Source organism: Nelumbo nucifera, chromosome 1, assembly GCF_055504915.1.
Source record: "Nelumbo nucifera cultivar China Antique chromosome 1, China Antique-T2T, whole genome shotgun sequence".
Classification (NCBI taxonomy): Eukaryota; Viridiplantae; Streptophyta; class Magnoliopsida; order Proteales; family Nelumbonaceae; genus Nelumbo; species Nelumbo nucifera.
The window spans coordinates 98,190,700-98,210,546 of record NC_142649.1 but is presented as its reverse complement, the minus strand read 5'-3'; the positions used below and the strand labels follow the sequence as shown (position 1 = coordinate 98,210,546).

Below are 19,847 nucleotides of genomic sequence, written 5' to 3'. Positions count from 1 at the left end.
ATCCAAGTAGATGAGGAAGGTGGTTTAGATGCCAAACAAGCCATACTTGAGTGGGCAAGGTTGGCAGTATTTTGCTATGAGGTTGCTTGAAGGAATCTTTCATACTTATTACATGAGATACTTGTCATCTCTTTCCTAGTAGCAGCTGTAGAAGTCAAAAGTTCTTGATTGGACTGTTGATGAGAGCTACAATGTGATTGGACCAAATATATGGTGGGCCATGCAAATCATAACAGTAATTGATAGTATGACCATCCATTTTGCAACAAGTACACTTCCGGGGACCACTACCATGACCTCCCCCAGACTCCCAACCTCCAGCACCACCTTCACAACCATACAAGGGATCACTTCCACTCTGTCCCTCTACTCCCATTACCAACATTCCTGCCTCCATGACCTTCCACTCTTGCTGCGGCCAATGTAGACCTATTAAAGTTAGTAACTGTCTCTGTAGATCCCATGGAGACTCTATGTTGCCTAGCAAACACCTCTTCAAGAGAGTGGGGGGCTGAACTCTCTAAGATTTGTGTTAGGACAAGTTCATACTCTTGCCTCAAACCTAATAAGAATTGAGTCACATCAAGTTGTTGCTGCTGAACCTTAATGTCAGAGGTCAAGGGCTGATACACATTAAGTTAACTTCATTGTGAATATTTCTTATGCTGGCATATTACTTTTAGGCCTTGTTCACGTCTTGGTAGATGACTTACCTGGGTAAATGCACTTATCAGGGTAAAGTCTGGATAAGAACACTTATCAATGTTCTTTTATTCCCTAGGTAAATGTGTACAATGACCGATTTATCCAAAAAAGTGACATTATTGAAGGGACAATATTGTCCCATCACATTGTTCTTTTCCGTAGGACCCACTAAGACTGGACAACAAACGTGTTTGTTTCTTTTCCGTGGGACTTACCAACCAACCTGCCCCTACTTCCTGGAAAACGAACAAGGCCTTAAAGGCTTTGGTTGCCTTGTTGTATGTAAAATACTTTTGGAAGACTGGAAGAGCTGATAAACACTTGGTAGTGTTGTCCTGGCCTGAATATAACTACTTAACATGTACCTATATCTCTTGTCATATCAAGAACATAAGATTAGTACTTATCTTAGGTTCCATAGTGTTCCACAACCATGTCATGATTTGGGAATTTCCTGTTCCCAATCACTATACCCAATTGATTCTGCCAAAGGCTTGTCATCCTTTGCATACTTCAGTTTGCCTTTGGCTTTCAAAACACCTCCACTGACTTGGCCCAAGGCACATAATTCTCATAATTTAACTTAGTGGAGATCATCTGCACATTGAAATAATCAGAGGGCACCACTACACTTGACTTTTGATCAATACCACTGTTTCCCAAGGCTTCTATGATGTTATTCTTCAACGCCTTATACAACTAGCATCCTTGTTGCACAAATAAATCGCACAACCTGATAAGGCTTTCTAAACACTCCACCGCACCACAAAGACTTCACCATCAATTATCTAGTGCTGTTCAACTCAGACAGCATAAAAGATATGCAGAAAACTGATCACCACTCCACTGCAGCCCAACACTAACAACTCACTGCCCTCTTGGTAACTACCCAATGGAGGGTGTAGTTTACACTACTACACAACCACCACGTCTGTCACCCATTGCGATAACAAGTAACTGAAAGAGAAAGAAGGTACTATCACCCCTTACCTGTCTGCCTTCTCAGGTTAAGAAACAGAAAATAAAGAGAAAAAAGGAATAAGAGAGATTGCAGCCCTTTATTAGATCAGATCACAACCTTCTAGTATTCTCTAGTTCTATGATACCATGATATCATATCCAGAACATAAGTAGAAACCTGCAAAACCAGTAGGGAAAAGGAAGGAAAAAGAGAGAAAGAAGGGTGAAGAAAGAAGAGGGAGAGATTGGAAGAATTGAGGGCTGAATGGGTTAGATCACTTCTCTTGTCCCAGTCAGCTGCTATTTATAGATTACTTAAATGGAGTACAATAACAATTGTGCCCCTAATTTAATATGGGACACATGACTAAAGATAGGACATAAAAGTCCATGCACATAACATTAAAACATAATGGAATGGCTGAACCACCCTAATAAGTCAACGGTTAACAATAAGAAAGATAGTAGCATCTGCAAAAGCTTGGGAACATCATTCTTTTGTCCCTCAAAAATATGCCTGTTTATTTATTTCCATATGCTCCAAATGATGGGCCAGGGAATCATAATCCACAAAATAGCACCTCTAGAACTGCAATTATCAAAGGTCAATACCAGAAGGCCCGTCTAATTGATGCAGGGGAACCCAAGAGAGACCAAACAACTAAAAGAACTCCCAAACAAGAGTTGTTACAGGGCAAAGAAAAAACAAATGATCTACAATTTGAAAATGTGTATGACACTGGCACATTTATGTATATCACATGCATATTTCATGTATTAGTATACACATGTTACAGTCTCTGTTGCTTTGCTTTCTTCCATGTTTGAAAAAATAAAAAATATATCTTGACTGGTCCGTGAAGAATTTTTCACACATGCTTATTTCTTGCATTAAGTATACACTTCTATGCTACACAGAATACATGCATATTTTCTGCATTAGTATATAATAAATCTCTGCTTCTTTGCATCCAGAAACTTCTACAGGAAGCAAAGAGAAAACTTGGAGAAATTCTTTCCGCATTTGAATTTTTGGATAGCCAATCTATGGAATTGGTAAGATCACAAAACAACACACTTATTCCCCAAAGTAGAAATAGCTATTCCTGATTTCTTCTTGATGTCCTCTGGTGAATCATAACTATTTCTTGATTCTATCTCATAACTTGTAACCATATTTTCATTGGTACACAAAGAAGTTATCTACATTTTTGTAGTGTTCTAAAACCGACATCTGGACCTGGAAATGGAACTGCTTTTCTGTCTAGGAGGTGGGTCAGTGGTTCAGCCATCTGGGTCAAATGGGTCAACCTTTGATTTCATATTATAGAAAAATTTGTGCATATCACTAATATCATATATTCACATATTAAACAAAAATAGTTGTGATAAATAAAAACTATTTTTATTAATGATGGAAATGGATAAAACGAGAAAAACAGAAAAAAGAAAATTAATATCTAAACTGTGACCTGCTGACTGGGTCAAATGGTTGGTGGGTCAACTGGCCAGGTCACTAGATCATTGACCAAGTCAACAGTTTGCAGGAAAGCATTTCAGTGGTGAGACAGACCCAGAATTTTGGCTGGGTGATGGATCAACCAGTCCAACTGAGTGGTTTGACTGTGGCTTGAAAACACTATTTACTTTTTGTATTGATAAATTGAAGTAATATGTGGTCCAGTCTCTAAATGTAAGAACATCATTTTAAAGGATTTTCCTTCAGAATATCCATGACAAAAACAACAGAAATTTGCTTCATCCCTCTGATCATTCTAACAGACCCCACTTATTTTTTGATGGATATGACAAATCCCACTTATTGGATTCTAGACAAAATTGATTTGCACAAAGAATCCAGAGCTTTGACTGGTTATGTGTGAAATTTTGCCTTCTAATAATAGTGCTATTTTCTGGTTGAATAGCAGAATAACTAAATATGAGATCCATCAATATTTTGAGCAATCATAAAACTTCTACTCTCTCTGTCTCTCTCTCTCTCTCTCTCTATTTTTTATTGGGAAGAGAATCAAAACTTAATTTGATCACTTCTCTTGGAGATGGAGTACAGTGCTGCAGTGCTGCTGTACTGGCTGTCTCCGTATGGATGTTCTCTGTAGGGAATCTTCTAGATGTGATTCAAACCAATAAAATCAGTAGAATATTTCAGAATAAAGCAAAAGAAATCAGAGAAGAAGAAGGAGACAGCAAGAAGGAGGAAGATTGGAGAAGAAAGGAGAAAGAAACGAGGAGTTTGAATATCTCCTCTTTCTCCTACTCTAATCTTTTATTAAACTTACTTAAGTTACATAAATTACAAGGAGGCCCTTAAGTAGGTATCCACATAAGCACTAAACTTATAAAACATAAATAAGAGCTAAAGGCCCATAAAGAAAAGACCCAATAAGAAAACATAACATGAAAGAACTAATAAGAAAGACACTAATGGGCTAGGGCCCATTCGGCCCAGTCTCTCTACACTTTTGTAGCTAATTCTATGTATTTCTTTACTAAATATCAATGGAAAAGCTACCTATGATGTGATAGATCTGGTTTGGTAGTGACTAAAGGGAGTGGTCATGGAAGTAGAAGTGGTGGTGGCAGCAGTGGACCTCCAATCAATCGTGGTGGACACATGTTTAACCAGGCTAGTGGCCGGACTAGAGGCCGTGGAAAAGGAAGGAGTAATGCTCAGAGAAAGTGTACACATTATGGCTTAGAGGGGCACACAGTTAATTTCTGCTATGGTTTGTGTGGTCTACCCAACACTTGGGCTCACCATGCTACGTCTAAGAGTAGTAGCACAATTACTGAAAGCCAGCAAACTAACCCAACCCCCTCCACATCTGCTTGTGCTTCTGGGCAGGAAATGGTGAGTGTACCACTTGCAGTATATGAGCAGTTCCTTCAAACATCTCAGCAGAACACCGCTACACTTGCCCATTCAGGTATGGCTTGCTTAGCTTCCAAAGCCTCACCCTGGATCATTGACTCTGGAGCCTCAGACCATATGTCTGGGACTCTTGATGTATTTTCTTCCCTTTCTCGCTCCTCCACATCTCAAACAGTTACACTTGCTAATGGTTCTACATCTCCTATCTGTGGTGTTGGTGATGTTGATCTCTCATCCTTGTCTTTAGCATCTATTTTATATGTCCCTAAGTTCCCTTTTAACCTTATGTCTGTTAGCAGATTAACCAAGTCCCTTAATTGTTCTGTAACCTTCTATCCTTCTTCTTGTGTGTTTCAGGATCTCAAGACGGGGAGGAAGATTGGTGGAGGGCATGAAGCAGGTGGTTTGTATTACCTTGATGGTGGTGGCCCCCCAGTGGCTTTTCAGTCGTCTCTTACTCCTCCCCAATGGCACTGCAGACTTGGTCATCCCTTTCTCGAGGGTTTGAAGCTGCTGGGTTCCTTCCTTGAGTCATCTTTCACCATTAGATTGTGAGTCATGTCAGTTGGGAAAACATCATCGAGTCTCATTTAGTCCAAGAATTGATAGTCGTGTCTCAAGTCCTTTTGCTTTAGTTCATTTTGATGTATGGGGTCCAGTTAAAGTGGTGTCATATAATGGGTATAAGTATTTTGTAATCTTTGTTGATGACTTTTCAAGGATGACATGGATCTATCTTATGAAAGACCGTAGTGAATTGTTCTCTATTTTTCAAAAATTTCATGCTGAAATATGCACTCAATTTGGTGTTCATATGAAAATACTTCACTCCGGTAATGCCAAAGAATACAACTTCTCACCATTTCAGCAATACCTAGAACATCAAGGGATAATTCATCAAACTTCTTGTGCCTACACCCCGCAACAAAACGGTGTAGCTGAACGGAAAAATAGACACCTTCTTGAAACTGCTCGGTCCTTGATGATCAATATGAATGTCCCAAAGCATTTTTGGAGTGATGCTGTTCTTACATCTTGTTTTCTGATAAATCGGATGCCCATGTCAATCCTTGGAAGTCAATCCTCTTTCTCCGTGTTATTTCCCACTTTGTCTCAATTTCCTCTCACCCCAAGAGTCTTTGGCTGTGTTTGTTTTGTTCAACACTTGGGGCCTGGAGTAGACAAACTAGATGCTCGAGCTACTAAGTGTATCTTTCTTGGCTACTTGAGGATTCAGAAAGGGTATAAGTGTTATAACCCAAAATCTCATAAATCGTTTGTGTGCTCTGATGTCACCTTCTTTGAATCAGTTCCATTTTTCTCAGATGTCGGGGTCTCTTCTTCTCCCTCTGTGGTTCCTCTTCCTGTACCGGTTGTGGACACTCTTCCCGTAGCTCCCATTTCTACTGCAGATGCACATCATATTCCTGTTACTACTGAGAGGCTGCCAATTACTCAAGTGTATACCCGCAGAAGTGCTTCGGCCCCTCCACCACTTCAGCACCTGTCGACAGATCCTGCTACTGCTCCTTCTCCCTTAGATCTTGATCTCCCTATTGCTTTGCAGAAAGGTAAACGTACTTGTACTTCTCATCCCATTTCAGACTATGTTTCCACTGCTCACCTTTCTTCTTCTCATTGCAAGTTTATATCATTACTCTCATCTGTTCCCATTCCCAAGACTGTACAGGAAGCCCTTACCTCCCCAGGGTGGCGGTAAGCCATGGAAGAAGAACTCTCTGCTCTACAACATAATCACACGTGGGAACTCACCACTCTTCCTCCTGGTAAGCACACTGTTGGGTGTAAATGGGTCTATACAGTGAAGTATCTTCCTGATGACAGTGTAGAACGATTGAAGGCAAGGTTAGTGGCCAAGGGCTATTCTCAGTTATATGGTGTGGACTATATGGAAACATTCTCTCCTGTGGCTAAAATTGGTTCAGTTCGGGTGTTGATTTCATTAGTTGCTATGTATGATTGGCCTCTCGTACAACTTGACATCAAAAATGCCTTCCTACATGGTGATCTTGTTGAGGAGGTGTATAGGGAGCAACCACCAGGGTTTGTTGCTCAAGGGGAGGTTGGTAAGGTGTGTAGGCTCAAAAAGGCAATCTATGGACTGAAACAATCTCCACGTGCATGGTTTGGCAGGTTCAGTGAAGTGGTGAAGGCCTTTGGGATGAAGCAGTGTCAGGTTGATCATTCTGTGTTCAGCTATAATTCAAAGGATGGGAAAATCTTGCTAGTCGTGTATGTGGATGATATTGTCATAACTGAAAGTGACAACAATGGAATTGACAGGCTGAAGAAATTCTTACAGGACCACTTCAATACGAAAGATCTGGGGAAGCTGAAGTATTTCCTAGGAATAGAGGTTGCGAGGTCAAAACAGGGGATCAACCTATGTCAGAGAAAATATGTTCTTGATCTACTTGAAGAAATAAGGTTGTTAGGTGCTAAACCAGCAGAGACTCCTATGGAACTCAATGCCAAGTTGAGTGTGGATGCAGGTGAAGAGTTTGATGATCCTGGAAGATACAGAAGGTTGGTGGGAAAGTTGAACTACCTGACCATTACCCAACCAGATATATCATTTGCTGTGAGTGTGGTGAGTCGGTTTATGCAACATCCCCGTGTTCCTCATTGGGAAGCTGTTCTAAGAATTGTTAGGTACCTGAAGGGTGCTCCAGGTCATGGTTTGTTGTACCAAAATGGAGGAACTCTTGAGATAGTAGGGTACACAGATGCTGACTGGACTGGCTCTATATCAGACAAGAGATCAACCACAGGGTATTGTACCTTCCTAGGTGGCAATCTTGTAACTTGGAAGAGCAAGAAGCAAACAATGGTGGCAAGAAGTACTGCAGAAGCAAAGTACAGGGCTATGGCCCATACCACATGTGAACTAGTATGGCTGAAGAACTTACTACAGGAGATGGGATTCTCAATTGACAAACCCATGAAACTATACTGTGATAACCAAGCTGTTGTTCACATCTCATCCAATCCCGTCTTCCATGAAAGAACTAAACATATTGAGGTGGATTGTCACTTTGTGAGAGAGAAAGTGATAAGTGGGGTAATAACTACATCTCATGTGAGCTCAAGAAATCAGTGGGCAGATCTCTTCACAAAGGGATTGTCTCGGGGAAGAATAGATTACATTTGTAACAAGCTAGGACTATATGATATATACTCTCCAGCTTGAGGGGGAGTGTTAGAATGCTCGAGTTAGGGGTATTTTGGTCATTCTGGTTTATCTTCTTGAAAGAGAAAGGTCTATTGTGTCAGAGTTTAAGTTATGTGTCCTATCTTCTATGAGGGACAAAATAGTCTTTCTTGTAATTCTAAGTTTTTTGAATAAATTCAAGTGGGTCGGCTAGGAGAGGTGTGATTTTACATTCTCTCTTCTAGTCTGGCCGAATATTCTTCTTCTTTCTCTTTTCTTTCTTCTTTCTTCTTCTCTACATTGACCTAGAATCTACTAGGGTTTACTCACATGATTTTTCCATACAAGTGTTATTTCCATTTTATAATTTTATTGAAGTTGGATTTCATACTTGGGTGACTGTATGCAATTAAATTATTATTTGTGTTACTAATATATGACCAAGACTCCAAGATATGAGGAACATTTGAATAGTTTCAAGAACTTGATACTATTAGAAGTTCCGAGATGTGTTGATATGATTTATGTTGCTTCTTTTACTTATAGTGTGCTCTCCCAGTTTGGGGGATGATGTATTGCTTCTTTTCATCTTGATACAATTCCTGATCTTGTTACTGGTCCAAAGAAGAAAAGGAATGCTGTTAGTGTTTGTTTCATCCTCACTATTCTTTCAAACATCTTTTGTATTGTATGTAACAGGTTTTGACTCACTTAGAAGGTGTTCGCAATCCATTACCTCCATCAATCTATGAATTTTATGTTCTTATTGAGACACGAGGCACTGACGAGTCATATGATAAGTATGACCTCTACCAGTTTGACATTTAACCCATAGAACTAAATTGCTTTATGTATTGGTATATCCTATATTATAAATACTTTGTAGTTAAAGCTTTGGTCCACATCATCTTTGGTTTGATTATCTTGAATGAAATTCCAAGTTGCTTAGGGATCCCTTCTTATTTTAAATAGATGGAGTAAAGTAAGTAATGCTCTTTCATCTCGGTTCTATCCTATGCCAAAAGCAAAGAACAGAACAATAGATCTCCTTCAACAGGTTTATATCTATTCTTTTATGTGCTATGAATTTCCTCTTGTGTTGCATCTAATTTAGTTTTGTCAGTTCTATAATACTATGTGCAAGTTCAAAACTGTCCAATTTATATGTCTATTTATGAGCCTTCCAACTCCAAGTTTACTCTCCTTTATTTTCAGCCCCTGAAAAATGGTGAAGGAAAATACTAGCACAGGCAAAAAATACTTTTCATGCCCTCACCAACAGATATGAAACCCAAGTGAACCCAGAGAAGCCAATAAAAGGAGGTCAGCAATATGGAAGATGAAATTTTGAAGAGTTGGGTTTAGTTTCTATTTAGATATTAGGTCCATAGTTAACAATGGTTATGGCACTGAATAGAATGGAATAGCAAAACAGGATTCATGTAGCTGACCCATATGAATGGGACAAAGCTTAGATGATGATGATGATGATACAAGGCCCCTGTACCAATAACCTTTTAAATTTCTTCATTTTATCAATAAATTGATCTCTCAGTAAACATGACTTCATGGATAGAACTCCATTTATGGATTTGAATTTTTCATATCACTAGTGTAGTTTTGTACTCTTATCATGTGGCATCTGTATTGAGCAATTTTATGTAGATGGTAATTAACCTATCTAAATGTTTTATCTAATTGTTATTTCCCTTGAGCAGTTATAGTTGACAAAGATAAATTTTTTAGTTGAACTATTATTAGAACATGCATTCAATTGATAAATCACAAAAATGAATGGATGTTTCATGAGAAATTCTGATTGCTGAAATGCTTCTGTTTATATTGATTGTTCTAGAGAGAAGCTTGAGGCATTCCTACTTAGGTCCATGGAAGGTGGTTTGATAGCTGATGGTGTTGTTGCACAAGACATAAACCAAGCATCCTCGTTTTGGCGTATCCGGGAGGTTCTCTTATAAATTCCTTAGATTTTCTCAAGAACTTAAAAATTATTTTGGTACTATTGGAAATCTGCATTGCTATTAGGACCCGTCCACTGATCAAATCGTTACACTTTGTTTGTGTTTTCTAATTTCACCATTCACATACCTTATATTGTATTAAAGCCATGAAAGAATATTGTTCTAGTCAAATCAAAGGACATGAAAATGCATCTTGAAACTGAATGAACTAATTAAGGAGATAGTGAGAATAGTCTTTGGTAAAGAAATCTGCATAAATTTTTTAGGATACTTAGCAGTATGATGAGGGTTTATTTATTAAATAATAGGATGGGGATGATATGATCATTATTATTCCCCTTTAGTTTACCTTGGTTGATTTGACAAGATTTTGAAGTTTCTAATATATTAACATTTTGATCAGGGAGGACAAAACATCTTTTTTAATTTTCCAAAACAGAAAATGTATTAATTTGTGTCTTATAAATTTTGATATATATATATAAGATTTAAATTTAATTGTATCTTATATATTATATTGTTGTATAGCTCAAACATGTATTTCTGTTATCTCATATAAGGTGCACCTATTACTTTTTATAATTAGAAATTTAATCTTGCCCTAAATTCAATGTTAAATGCATTCATTAAACTTTATCCTAAATTCAATCAGATAAAAAGCATGGAAATGCATGTTCTAGCCAAAGACTCGTCACTTCAGGCTAAAATACCAGAGCTTAGGTCCACATTCAGTCCATACTCCCCAGGATCCTAGATAACTTGGACTAGCACTGGGTAGCTAAATAGCAAATTCAATGCTTATGTGATATTATGATCTGAATTCAAGTATTATTACACTTATTATAATATCCAAACCACTTAATACTTTTCTTATTTATATTTGTGGTGTCAAACACATGTGTATGCAATCAAGCACCCAAACAACTAGAAAGAATGCACAAACATTGAATGTTGCACTGAAGGGATGAGAGATCCATCATATGGATGGCCGAACCCTGCAGGTAGGTTGGGCGAAATTTAAAAAAAAATTCTCTCTTTCCCATGTGGGAATCACATTCCCTATTTTAGAAAACTGCATTTTCAATGATCAATCTTGAACCCTAAACCAGACCAGATCTGAAACCAAAAGGTAGGAGAGGGATATACCTGATACAGAGTAGTAGTAACTCTCAATGAAGGTGTTCACGCCCAAGGAGATCACCAAAGACTGCTCCCACTGAAGATGACACAGCGTAGGGTGGAGCAGAATCAACAGGGTGGTTCTTCAGCAAGAACCTGATTCTTCACCAAGAATCCGATGGAGGGCGAGTGAGCACGACTTCATATCAGTTTTTCTCCAAAAACTGATATCAAGAACCTTTCTTGATCGCTCCTACAGGTGGAGATCGAACTGGCAATGGCGGCAGCAACAGGAGAAGGCAGGAGCAGAAGATGGCATCAGTCCAACTGCAGCTGTCTTCTCTCTTATATCAGTAATCTGATTGGGTCAACTGGGGTTCGCCCTTCTCCTCTATTTATAGCCTTAAAGAGATGTTCTCCTAATTCCATTAGGAGTTTCCTAATCCAATTCTTGTATTTGGATCTGGACTCTCTTTAAGAGATAAGGATAATCCCTTATCTTATCTGCAGATAAAGATCAACCCTCCTAATCTAATTAGGAGTTTCTTGATCCAAATCTCTATTTGGATCTGGACTCTCTGAGTGGATAGGGACAATCCCTTATCCTATCTGCTGATCTAAATCCCAGAACCGCCACTCTTTAATTAATCATATTAAACCTGTTCGAATTGGGCTTTAGGCCCATTAAGTCCATGTGCTCACTTATCCTCCAAACTGCTGCCCAGTTGGGTATCCTTGTATGGCGTGGGACCCAAACATTGATCTACACATCAGCCACATGGGTTCAACCCAGCCTCTGTTACAGGGCTTGGCCAAATTCACTGTAGGAGACAGTGAACCCCTGAGTCCATCACCATGTGCTCTTAATGGGCCCAACATTTACACTAAATGGTCCCTGGGTCAAGCCACCTTATAAAATCCCAAGGACTGTGGGTAGATGCAAGATTAGCCCATCAGGCATTACCCTCAATGGTTTTACACTTAACCTCTCAGCCCATAATGATCAAACACTGCCCGACAAGAGAGGACCTCTCCCTCGGCTACAAGGAACAATGTTGCACTCTCTACTCACATGGATCCCAGGAATTAAAACCTTTTGCAAACAATTTGAAACCATAATATATATATATATATTGCAAAACAAATTTCAACGGTTGAAATCGGTTGTCGGCAGCTTTGGTTTCCATCAGAGAGAGTGCATCCCCGATCATTCACTTTGTCCGACAAAGGGGTTGATCCTGTCACTATGATCATCCACTCAGATAAATTCTCAGACTGTCCCAACATACCTAGGTTTTGACCCCCTCTAAGGATCTCACTGATTGGCATATCAAAGACAGTCCAATCCAACACCTAGTGCAGTATCATAATCGAGTCTAGGGGTCAGGTGTAACATTCCAGTTTTGCCCATCTATCTCCAAGGTCCAGGGCAATACTGGAATTCTAGTCCGGTTCAAGGTTTTAAGAAAACCCACACTGCATGTACCTCAGGTCTCACCCTAGCAGCTGAGACAAGCTACCCCAACCAACTTGGTGGCACATCAGTGTCAGCCTTGGCAGGATAAATCTCCCCAGATCTATCCAACGGCTGTGAAGATTCTAAACTAACACGAGTCTCATAAGTGTCCACTTTAAGGGTATTACACAAAAACACACCATAATAACATGAATCAAATATGTACTTTATTCATTTACATTAAATGTCATAAGGTACATCATTCTGATTGGAGTTAAGGGCATACACTGTCTAACAGTTGCCATGTCATAGAAATTAATGTCTTCTTGGTATTGCTTATGACAATATGAAATTCACCTTTTATGACATGGTATAATTGATATACTCTAATTTTGGGAGGATGAGCAAAGCATAGGATTATGTTTGTTATGATCTTGAAACAAATTCCTAAACAAGACTCTTCTATATGGTCACAGGGTTTATCAGAAGCATTGGTGAAAGCAGGGGCTGTCTACAAGTATGATTTATCATTGCCCATCGAAAAGATGTACAGTATTGTTGAGGAAATGCGATTACGACTTGGTAATTGATAGTCGCACCTACAATATTGTGCATATAGTTTTACAGCTATTGTTGTTAGGAATATATCATCATCATTTCCTAATTAATGAAAGTTTTTAAATGTGGATACAATGTTTTCCTTCTAAAGTATAGTTTAACATGGTAGCTTTATTATCATGGAAATAGCTGTCAGAAAACAGAACAAAATTTTATTACATTTTCAGTCAGATTTTGGAAATTGCAGGTCAGTCAGAAAAAGTATTAGGATATGGCCACCTTGGAGATGGTAACTTGCACCTGAATATCTCAAGACCTAATTATGATGATTCTGTAATTTCCTTCTCCTACATTTTGAAAGAATCTTCTGTGCCCTTGAATATCTTCTCTTGAGCTCCTTAATTTTATATTGAAAATTGTAGGTTTTAGCAAAAATTGAGCCCTTTGTCTATGAATGGACATCTAAACACCGTGGAAGCATCAGTGCAGAGCATGGCCTAGGACTGATGAAAGCTAATGAAATTCATTACAGCAAGTCACCCCAAACTGTAAGTACCTGTACTACAGATCCTTGTGCCGTAAGTTTAACCATTTTTTGTGAAGAAATAACGGTTGTGCCCAGGCCTGTGCACATAAGAGATTAATGGTGTTTTTTGGTATTATCAATACTAACGGTTTGTGATTAAATAAAATTTCCCTTGTGCCCTTCAAACGAAGTGGATTTTTAGTCATTGGTTTGGTGACAGATGTGACTCATATCAGGTAAAAGCCTCACATGTGAGGGACCTCTCACTGGAACAAAATTCGTGCATATATATACAAGGCCATTCTGTTTCTTTTTTTCACTTGTCAGGCATATTTCAGAAAGAATGTTTAGTGCTCCAGAGAGATGTCTTAGTCTGAACCATATCTGGTCTTTTTGTAGGTGCAAGTAATGGCTTCGATCAAGAAGTTACTGGACCCTAATGGGATTTTAAACCCTTACAAGGTTCTTCCACACAACATCCTTTATCCAGAGGCCTGATGCCTGGAACTTGATCCCTGAAACTGGTTACCCAACCAAAGAGCAACCACAATATCATAGCAGATGTATACACATATGTTTCTGATAGATCAGTGTTTGTGGCTGACCTGGTTGTTCCAAAACATGGGGAGGATGCCGAGAATGCTACGAGTAAAGTTCTTTTTGTTACACAAAATTTGAGAATAAATGTTGTAAATACTCAAGAGGAGGAAAACATTTTCCTTCCATCACTGAGTTGAATTGTACTACATTTGAATGACTTGGAACCAATCGCAAGTGGATTTTTTCCTAAAAAGGAGTTTTCTCATCTGTGAGGTGCCAAGCAAAGTCGGTTTTATCCTTGTAGTTTAGAAATCCGTGGAATTAATCACCACACAGAAAAGGCTTTCAAAAAAAAAAAAAAAGAATCTAAAACACAAAAAACAGATCCCATGGCTCAAACCTTTTTAGAGGCTTTTTACATTCTTTTTCCGCCATTTCATTTTGTTAGAACAACTCTCGAAGCCTTTACTTGACGTAATTTTTTAGCAAGTTGAAACCCATAATATTACACTGGAAGATTAAATAAGGTCGAGTCCTACAACAGGTTAGTGCCAGGAAGTGTTACAAAAATCACTCAGGTTGGGGCGTTGGGCTAGGTAGGGAACAGGATCAGCCATGGATGATGGACCTAAGCAGTTTTCCCAGACATATCCATGAAACGTCAGACCCAGACTCCAGTCACCTCAGTACCTCACCCAACTTAAATAGATCGTCATACTCAGACTTCGAATTACTCAGGTTGTTGCACTCATTGAGATCCCAACAAGGGAAATTCTGGCAATCTTTGATAGTCTCTCTTCATAACTGTTCTCCAGTCTCCACTTCTTACTAAACTTGATTGGAATGGTGCAGATTGCAGAACCCTTCGCGTACCCTTTTTACATTCTTTAGAAGTCACGGTCTACGTAAGTTCCAAACGTGGATCTATCTTTACTCTTTAGAAGCAATACTGATGACCCTGTCGGTGCATGCTTAAATAATAAATATTAAAAGCCCCACTGGCCCTTTTCAAATGTGAGTTCAGGCATTAACTCCCACCTCCTTGGGGATCCATTGGCCAATACTGCTAGATATTGATCTGAATTCTACGTATATAGTCAGAGGCTTTGAGGTGGATCCCTATTCGACTAAGCTGAGCTTAGCGGTACAGGCTTAAGAGTTTAAAAGAGCAAATGAGCCAAGAGAGTTCTGGTAGTAAGAGTGCCCATAAGATATCTCACCTTGGGTGGTGTGTCCTTATATAGGTGACATGCCATGGAGTGGTCTCCACCCGATCGAGCCATTAGGACCGAAATGCAAGTAACGTAGTCCGCCAAAGGTGGGACAAGTAGATTGGGAGGCGGTTACACCAACCTTGACGGTTGATCGGAGTTCGGCCAGCATTTGCCACGTGTCTCACCTCATTGGGGCCCTTGACTACATGGTGGTCTTCAACTCGGCCATTTGTTGTCTTCCCACTAGTCCATGTGGTGGTCCAACCTGGGCCCAATTTTTTTATCACATTTAGGCGCCCTTACCCTTAAATCAAAATCTCCCAGTAAAGAGATGCTTGTAGGTTTCACATTCTTTGACACAAACGAGAGGTTTGAGACGTGCTTCTCTGTCCATGATTTCAAGGAACCAAGACTACTTAAACTTTTATCATTCAGGAATCAGGATCCTCCTGTTTAATCGATCTTGATTAGTAGTGGAAGGTTTAAACCGGTAAGTAGTTAGCACTTTTTAAGGACAAAGCTCAAAGTTATTCTCCATTGCAAACTTCAAACCGGTAACCTTGAAGTTTACACTTGTTCTGCTGTTTGTTAAGTAGCATTGGATTTCCTTTGTATTTTCCTTTTTCACAGCAAAATGTGTGGATGGGAAAAACTCGCTACGTTCCAACATGGAGAATGACAATAACATTATAAATAGGGAGAATCCCAGCTTGTTCCATCCAATCGGCAAACCTAATCTCTTACGACGACATGACCTAACATCTTCTGGTAAGGCCTGAGTCCTGTGCATTTGCATGTGGGTTGGGCAGCAAGCATGAGCATGACAAGGTCGGTCTTTAGCTCTCTTCTGCCCAACGATTGATTGCACGCGTACCCCCCAACAACTCTGAATTATTATTGATTTATTACAAGTGGGTCTGTCCTCAACAACCTCCCCCACCATACGTAGCTAGCACACCGATATAAATATAAAACTCAAAAATAAAGTCAGGTATCAATCGTTCTATTTGTTTGTTAATCATGTTTCAGCAAAATGTAATTGTTTTTTCTTTTTCAACAACCTCCCCCAGCTTCTTATGTTGAGTGGGCCTCTGCTTTCATCTGTCCCCTAAAGGCTTAAACAGGCAATAAGGCCCCAAATTTCATATATGGCAGATTAGGGGTGCAAATGGATCTTTAAATTTGATTTTATTTTGTTGGATTCGAATATCCCCTTTGGGATTTTCGGTTCGGATCGAATGAGATCAGATAATAGAATCTTATTAAAATTGGATTGGATTGATTCGGATATCCTCTGCGTGTGTATTATTTATTTATTTATATGTTTATATTGTATTTTGTAATTTTTTATATTATTTATTTTTTATAAAAAACATATATATGATGAAAATAGTTGAGAAAATGTTTGTATTTTTGTTTTTTTATATAAATTTTTATTTTTTTTCTTTTAATAAATTATTATTAAATTTTTAAAAATTAAATCTAATCAAACCAAATTTAAATATCTGGCATCCTTATTAATAGAATCGTATTCAAATCAATATTTATAAGATCTAATCGAATCTGATATTTATATTATCGAATTGGATTCAGACATTCGAATCCAACCTCATCTGTTTTCATCCCTATGACATATCCAATAGAGTAACTCCTTGGCTGCTTAGCCTGTAATTCTCTAAATGGGGATTCACTCCCTATGGTACCTTCTCTTTTTATTGAAATTTTAATTCTAAAAAAGATTAAGCCATAAAACAACAAAAAGAAACGCTAAATTATTATAATATGATATATCTATAAATGTACAAATTTATCTATAATCTATAAAGGTTTAAAAGGAATAAGGAACCCCCACCGACCTCAGTGTGGGGGACCCCAACCCAACCTACCCACCCACTCACCTAATGCAAATGCTTTGATGACTTCATCCATGATCCTCGAAAAGCTGTATTATAAAATAAACTTCACTCCAATCCATTGGTCTATATTAATCGGTGCCACAAAATTACAGAAAGAGCAAAATAGAATAAGAAGAAAGCTAAAAAATTACTGATGATATGAGTCTGAGAGTAGAGGCATCTAGATCAATCCTTAAGGTCATGTTTAGTTTGAAGAAAAATGTAAAAAAAGATAGGAAAATCTTTATAACCCTTGTATTGATTTCTTATCTTAATTTTCCTTTCTTTTTCTATCTTTTCTTTCAAACCAAACATAGCCTCAACGAATCCTTATTTACAGGTTGATTACATCAAATATGATGCATTTTAGAACAGTCCAATTAATATAATGTATTTGAAATTGGCTTAAATGCATATCATAGTTCTAGAATATGGACTGGTGCAACATGTCAACCAGTTTCTCTTGAGACTGGGCTGAACCCACCAATTTTATCTGAACAACGAAAGGGGCCAACGTAGCTGACACTGAAGACTGAGCTAGACTTGAATAAAATAGGCCTTTTTAGCTCAGAATTGAGAAATTAATTCCACAAATGTATTTATCCCACCCACTCCCTATAAATAGCATCCTCCGGTGAATTGGGAAAGTTCCCACTAACACTTATTTATCGCATTATGAATTTTGAGGTGGATTAAATTCAAATTATTCCAATCGCATCATCATATAGTTTATACAGTGTGTGTTTTGTTATGTGGGCATTTCATGATAGGCGTTTATTAAAACACCATCATGTCATTGCCAAATCAACATTTTTTCTATTATATTCATCTATACGTATTGGTATTCACAAAAGTGGGTTTTGATTTATGATTGGGTGAAACTTTATTTTAACACTTCCTCCAATGTAAAGGGTCGTACCACTCTCCCTGATGAAAATTTTGGGGGTCGGCCCGGCATGTCCCATGGCCCATGGCCCAAGCCCATGTAGGCTCATACCATGCCGCGGGCCGGGTTGTAGGCCATGCCGGGCTGGGCCACAGGGCGGGCCTTGGGCCTAGGCCGAACTGGGCTAGACTGATTTTTTTTTTCTTTTTTTTTGAAAATTTGATTTCTCTTTTAAGTAAAAGTGTAAAACTAAAATATTTAACTTTCCTTTGAACTTTGGGAAGTATTTGAAAAATTAAGAAATGAGAAATCTAAGTTATCTGACACAAATGAAAAAAATACTTAATCAAATAAGAATGATGGAATAACAATTTGAAAGAAAAATAGGAATTTTATTTCATTTAAATTTGAATGATACAAATTACAAATAGAATGATTGAATCATTGGATACTTGGATGAATGAAATATGAAAATGGAATAAATTAATAAAATATAAAAAATACAATATAGTTACAAATTGAAAATACAAAATTACATTGTTAAAAAATTAAAAAATAGCAAATAAATTAAATAAAATTAAAAAATTTTACAATAATTTGAAAAAAAATAAAAATTCTATACAACTAGTCAATTTCATGAATCATGACTTTCATCATCTGCTTCAAGTGAAATATCCGGTGTTGTATCATGCCATCTTTTGTCTTGCAATCTATCTTCTGCATCTAGCCAATCGTTAAAGCAAATGCACATTTCTATACTTTCATTGTTCATGCAGCATCTCTTGTCGTCCAGTACCCTGGTACCTGCACTAAAACAAGACTCCGATGAAACTATAGATACTGGAGGGGTTAGTAGATCACATGCCATGGCGGCGAGAACTGGATAATTTTTCAAATGTTCACTCCAACAGGCTAAAATATCAAAATTATTTGTTCTCTCACCTAAACTAGAAAAATTTGCTTGTAAATAATAATTAAGTTCAATAAATAAACTTGTTATAGAAGTAGCAGATTTCTACCTTCTACTTATTAAATAAAAAAGCTTTTCTCTTCTACTATTGGGCTCAAGATCAGAAGTAAAACATGTTGTACAAGTTGTAGGAATATTTCCTATTGTTTCATATTCATACAAACTGTACATTTCAAATAACAAATTATTAATTTCTTCCTTTTTATTTCTAATTTCAATATTCATATTTTCACAATATGTTTAAAATAAAATATTTTAACCATCTTTCCTAATCCTAGGGTCTAATATTGTAGCTAAACAATAAAGGGGAGAAATGTTCTCCCAATATTTTTCAAATTTATTTTCCACTATTTCAACAATACATTTAAATTGTGGATTATTTCTATATTTTGAAAAAACAATCACTAATTACTATTAATTGATAAGGTAAATTACAACTAGTTGGATAATAAACACTTGATAATTCATTAGTTGCATCATAAAAATGTTTTAAAAAATCTCTTATACAAATCCTCATTTCTAGTCTTCCTCAAATATACTTTCATTAGGCATTTTTGCATTATAAAAATTAGTAAGAATTTGTTTATGAGAAATACAACTTTCTAACATAGCATAAGTAGAATTCCACCTATGTTTTACATCTAATATAAAATGTTTATATTTTAAACCACAATTTTGACATAAATATTTAAATTCTTGCTTTCTTGCCCCTGAACTTTTAATGCATATATATATATATATATAATACAATTTCTAATTTTAGAAATATGAGTAAAAATAATATTCAAGGCATCTTGAATACATAAATTTAAGATGTGACATGCACATCTACTATGAAATAATTTACCATTTAAACATGGTTTTAATTGAAAATTTAAAATATTTATTGCAGAATCATTATTGGTAGCATTACCAAAACTAATAGAAAATAATATTTTCTATCCCAAAGCATGTAAAGTATTTAAAATACTTGT

The 19,847-nt window shown here is 37.4% G+C and overlaps 1 protein-coding gene across 1 annotated transcript in view; it reads left to right on the top strand.

Moving 5' to 3' along the window:
* Positions 1 to 14,161, top strand: part of D2HGDH (FAD-linked oxidases family protein) — an 82,950-nt gene extending 68,789 nt beyond the window's left edge. The window contains exons 9-15 of the mRNA XM_010277232.3: positions 2,641 to 2,721; positions 8,430 to 8,530; positions 9,586 to 9,694; positions 12,761 to 12,866; positions 13,090 to 13,175; positions 13,265 to 13,390; positions 13,768 to 14,161. Coding sequence (XP_010275534.1) covers positions 2,641 to 2,721; positions 8,430 to 8,530; positions 9,586 to 9,694; positions 12,761 to 12,866; positions 13,090 to 13,175; positions 13,265 to 13,390; positions 13,768 to 13,866 — 708 coding nt within the window. The 3' untranslated portion in view covers positions 13,867 to 14,161. The remainder of the gene's footprint in view (positions 1 to 2,640; positions 2,722 to 8,429; positions 8,531 to 9,585; positions 9,695 to 12,760; positions 12,867 to 13,089; positions 13,176 to 13,264; positions 13,391 to 13,767) is intronic.
* The last annotated feature ends 5,686 nt before the right edge of the window (positions 14,162 to 19,847 follow it).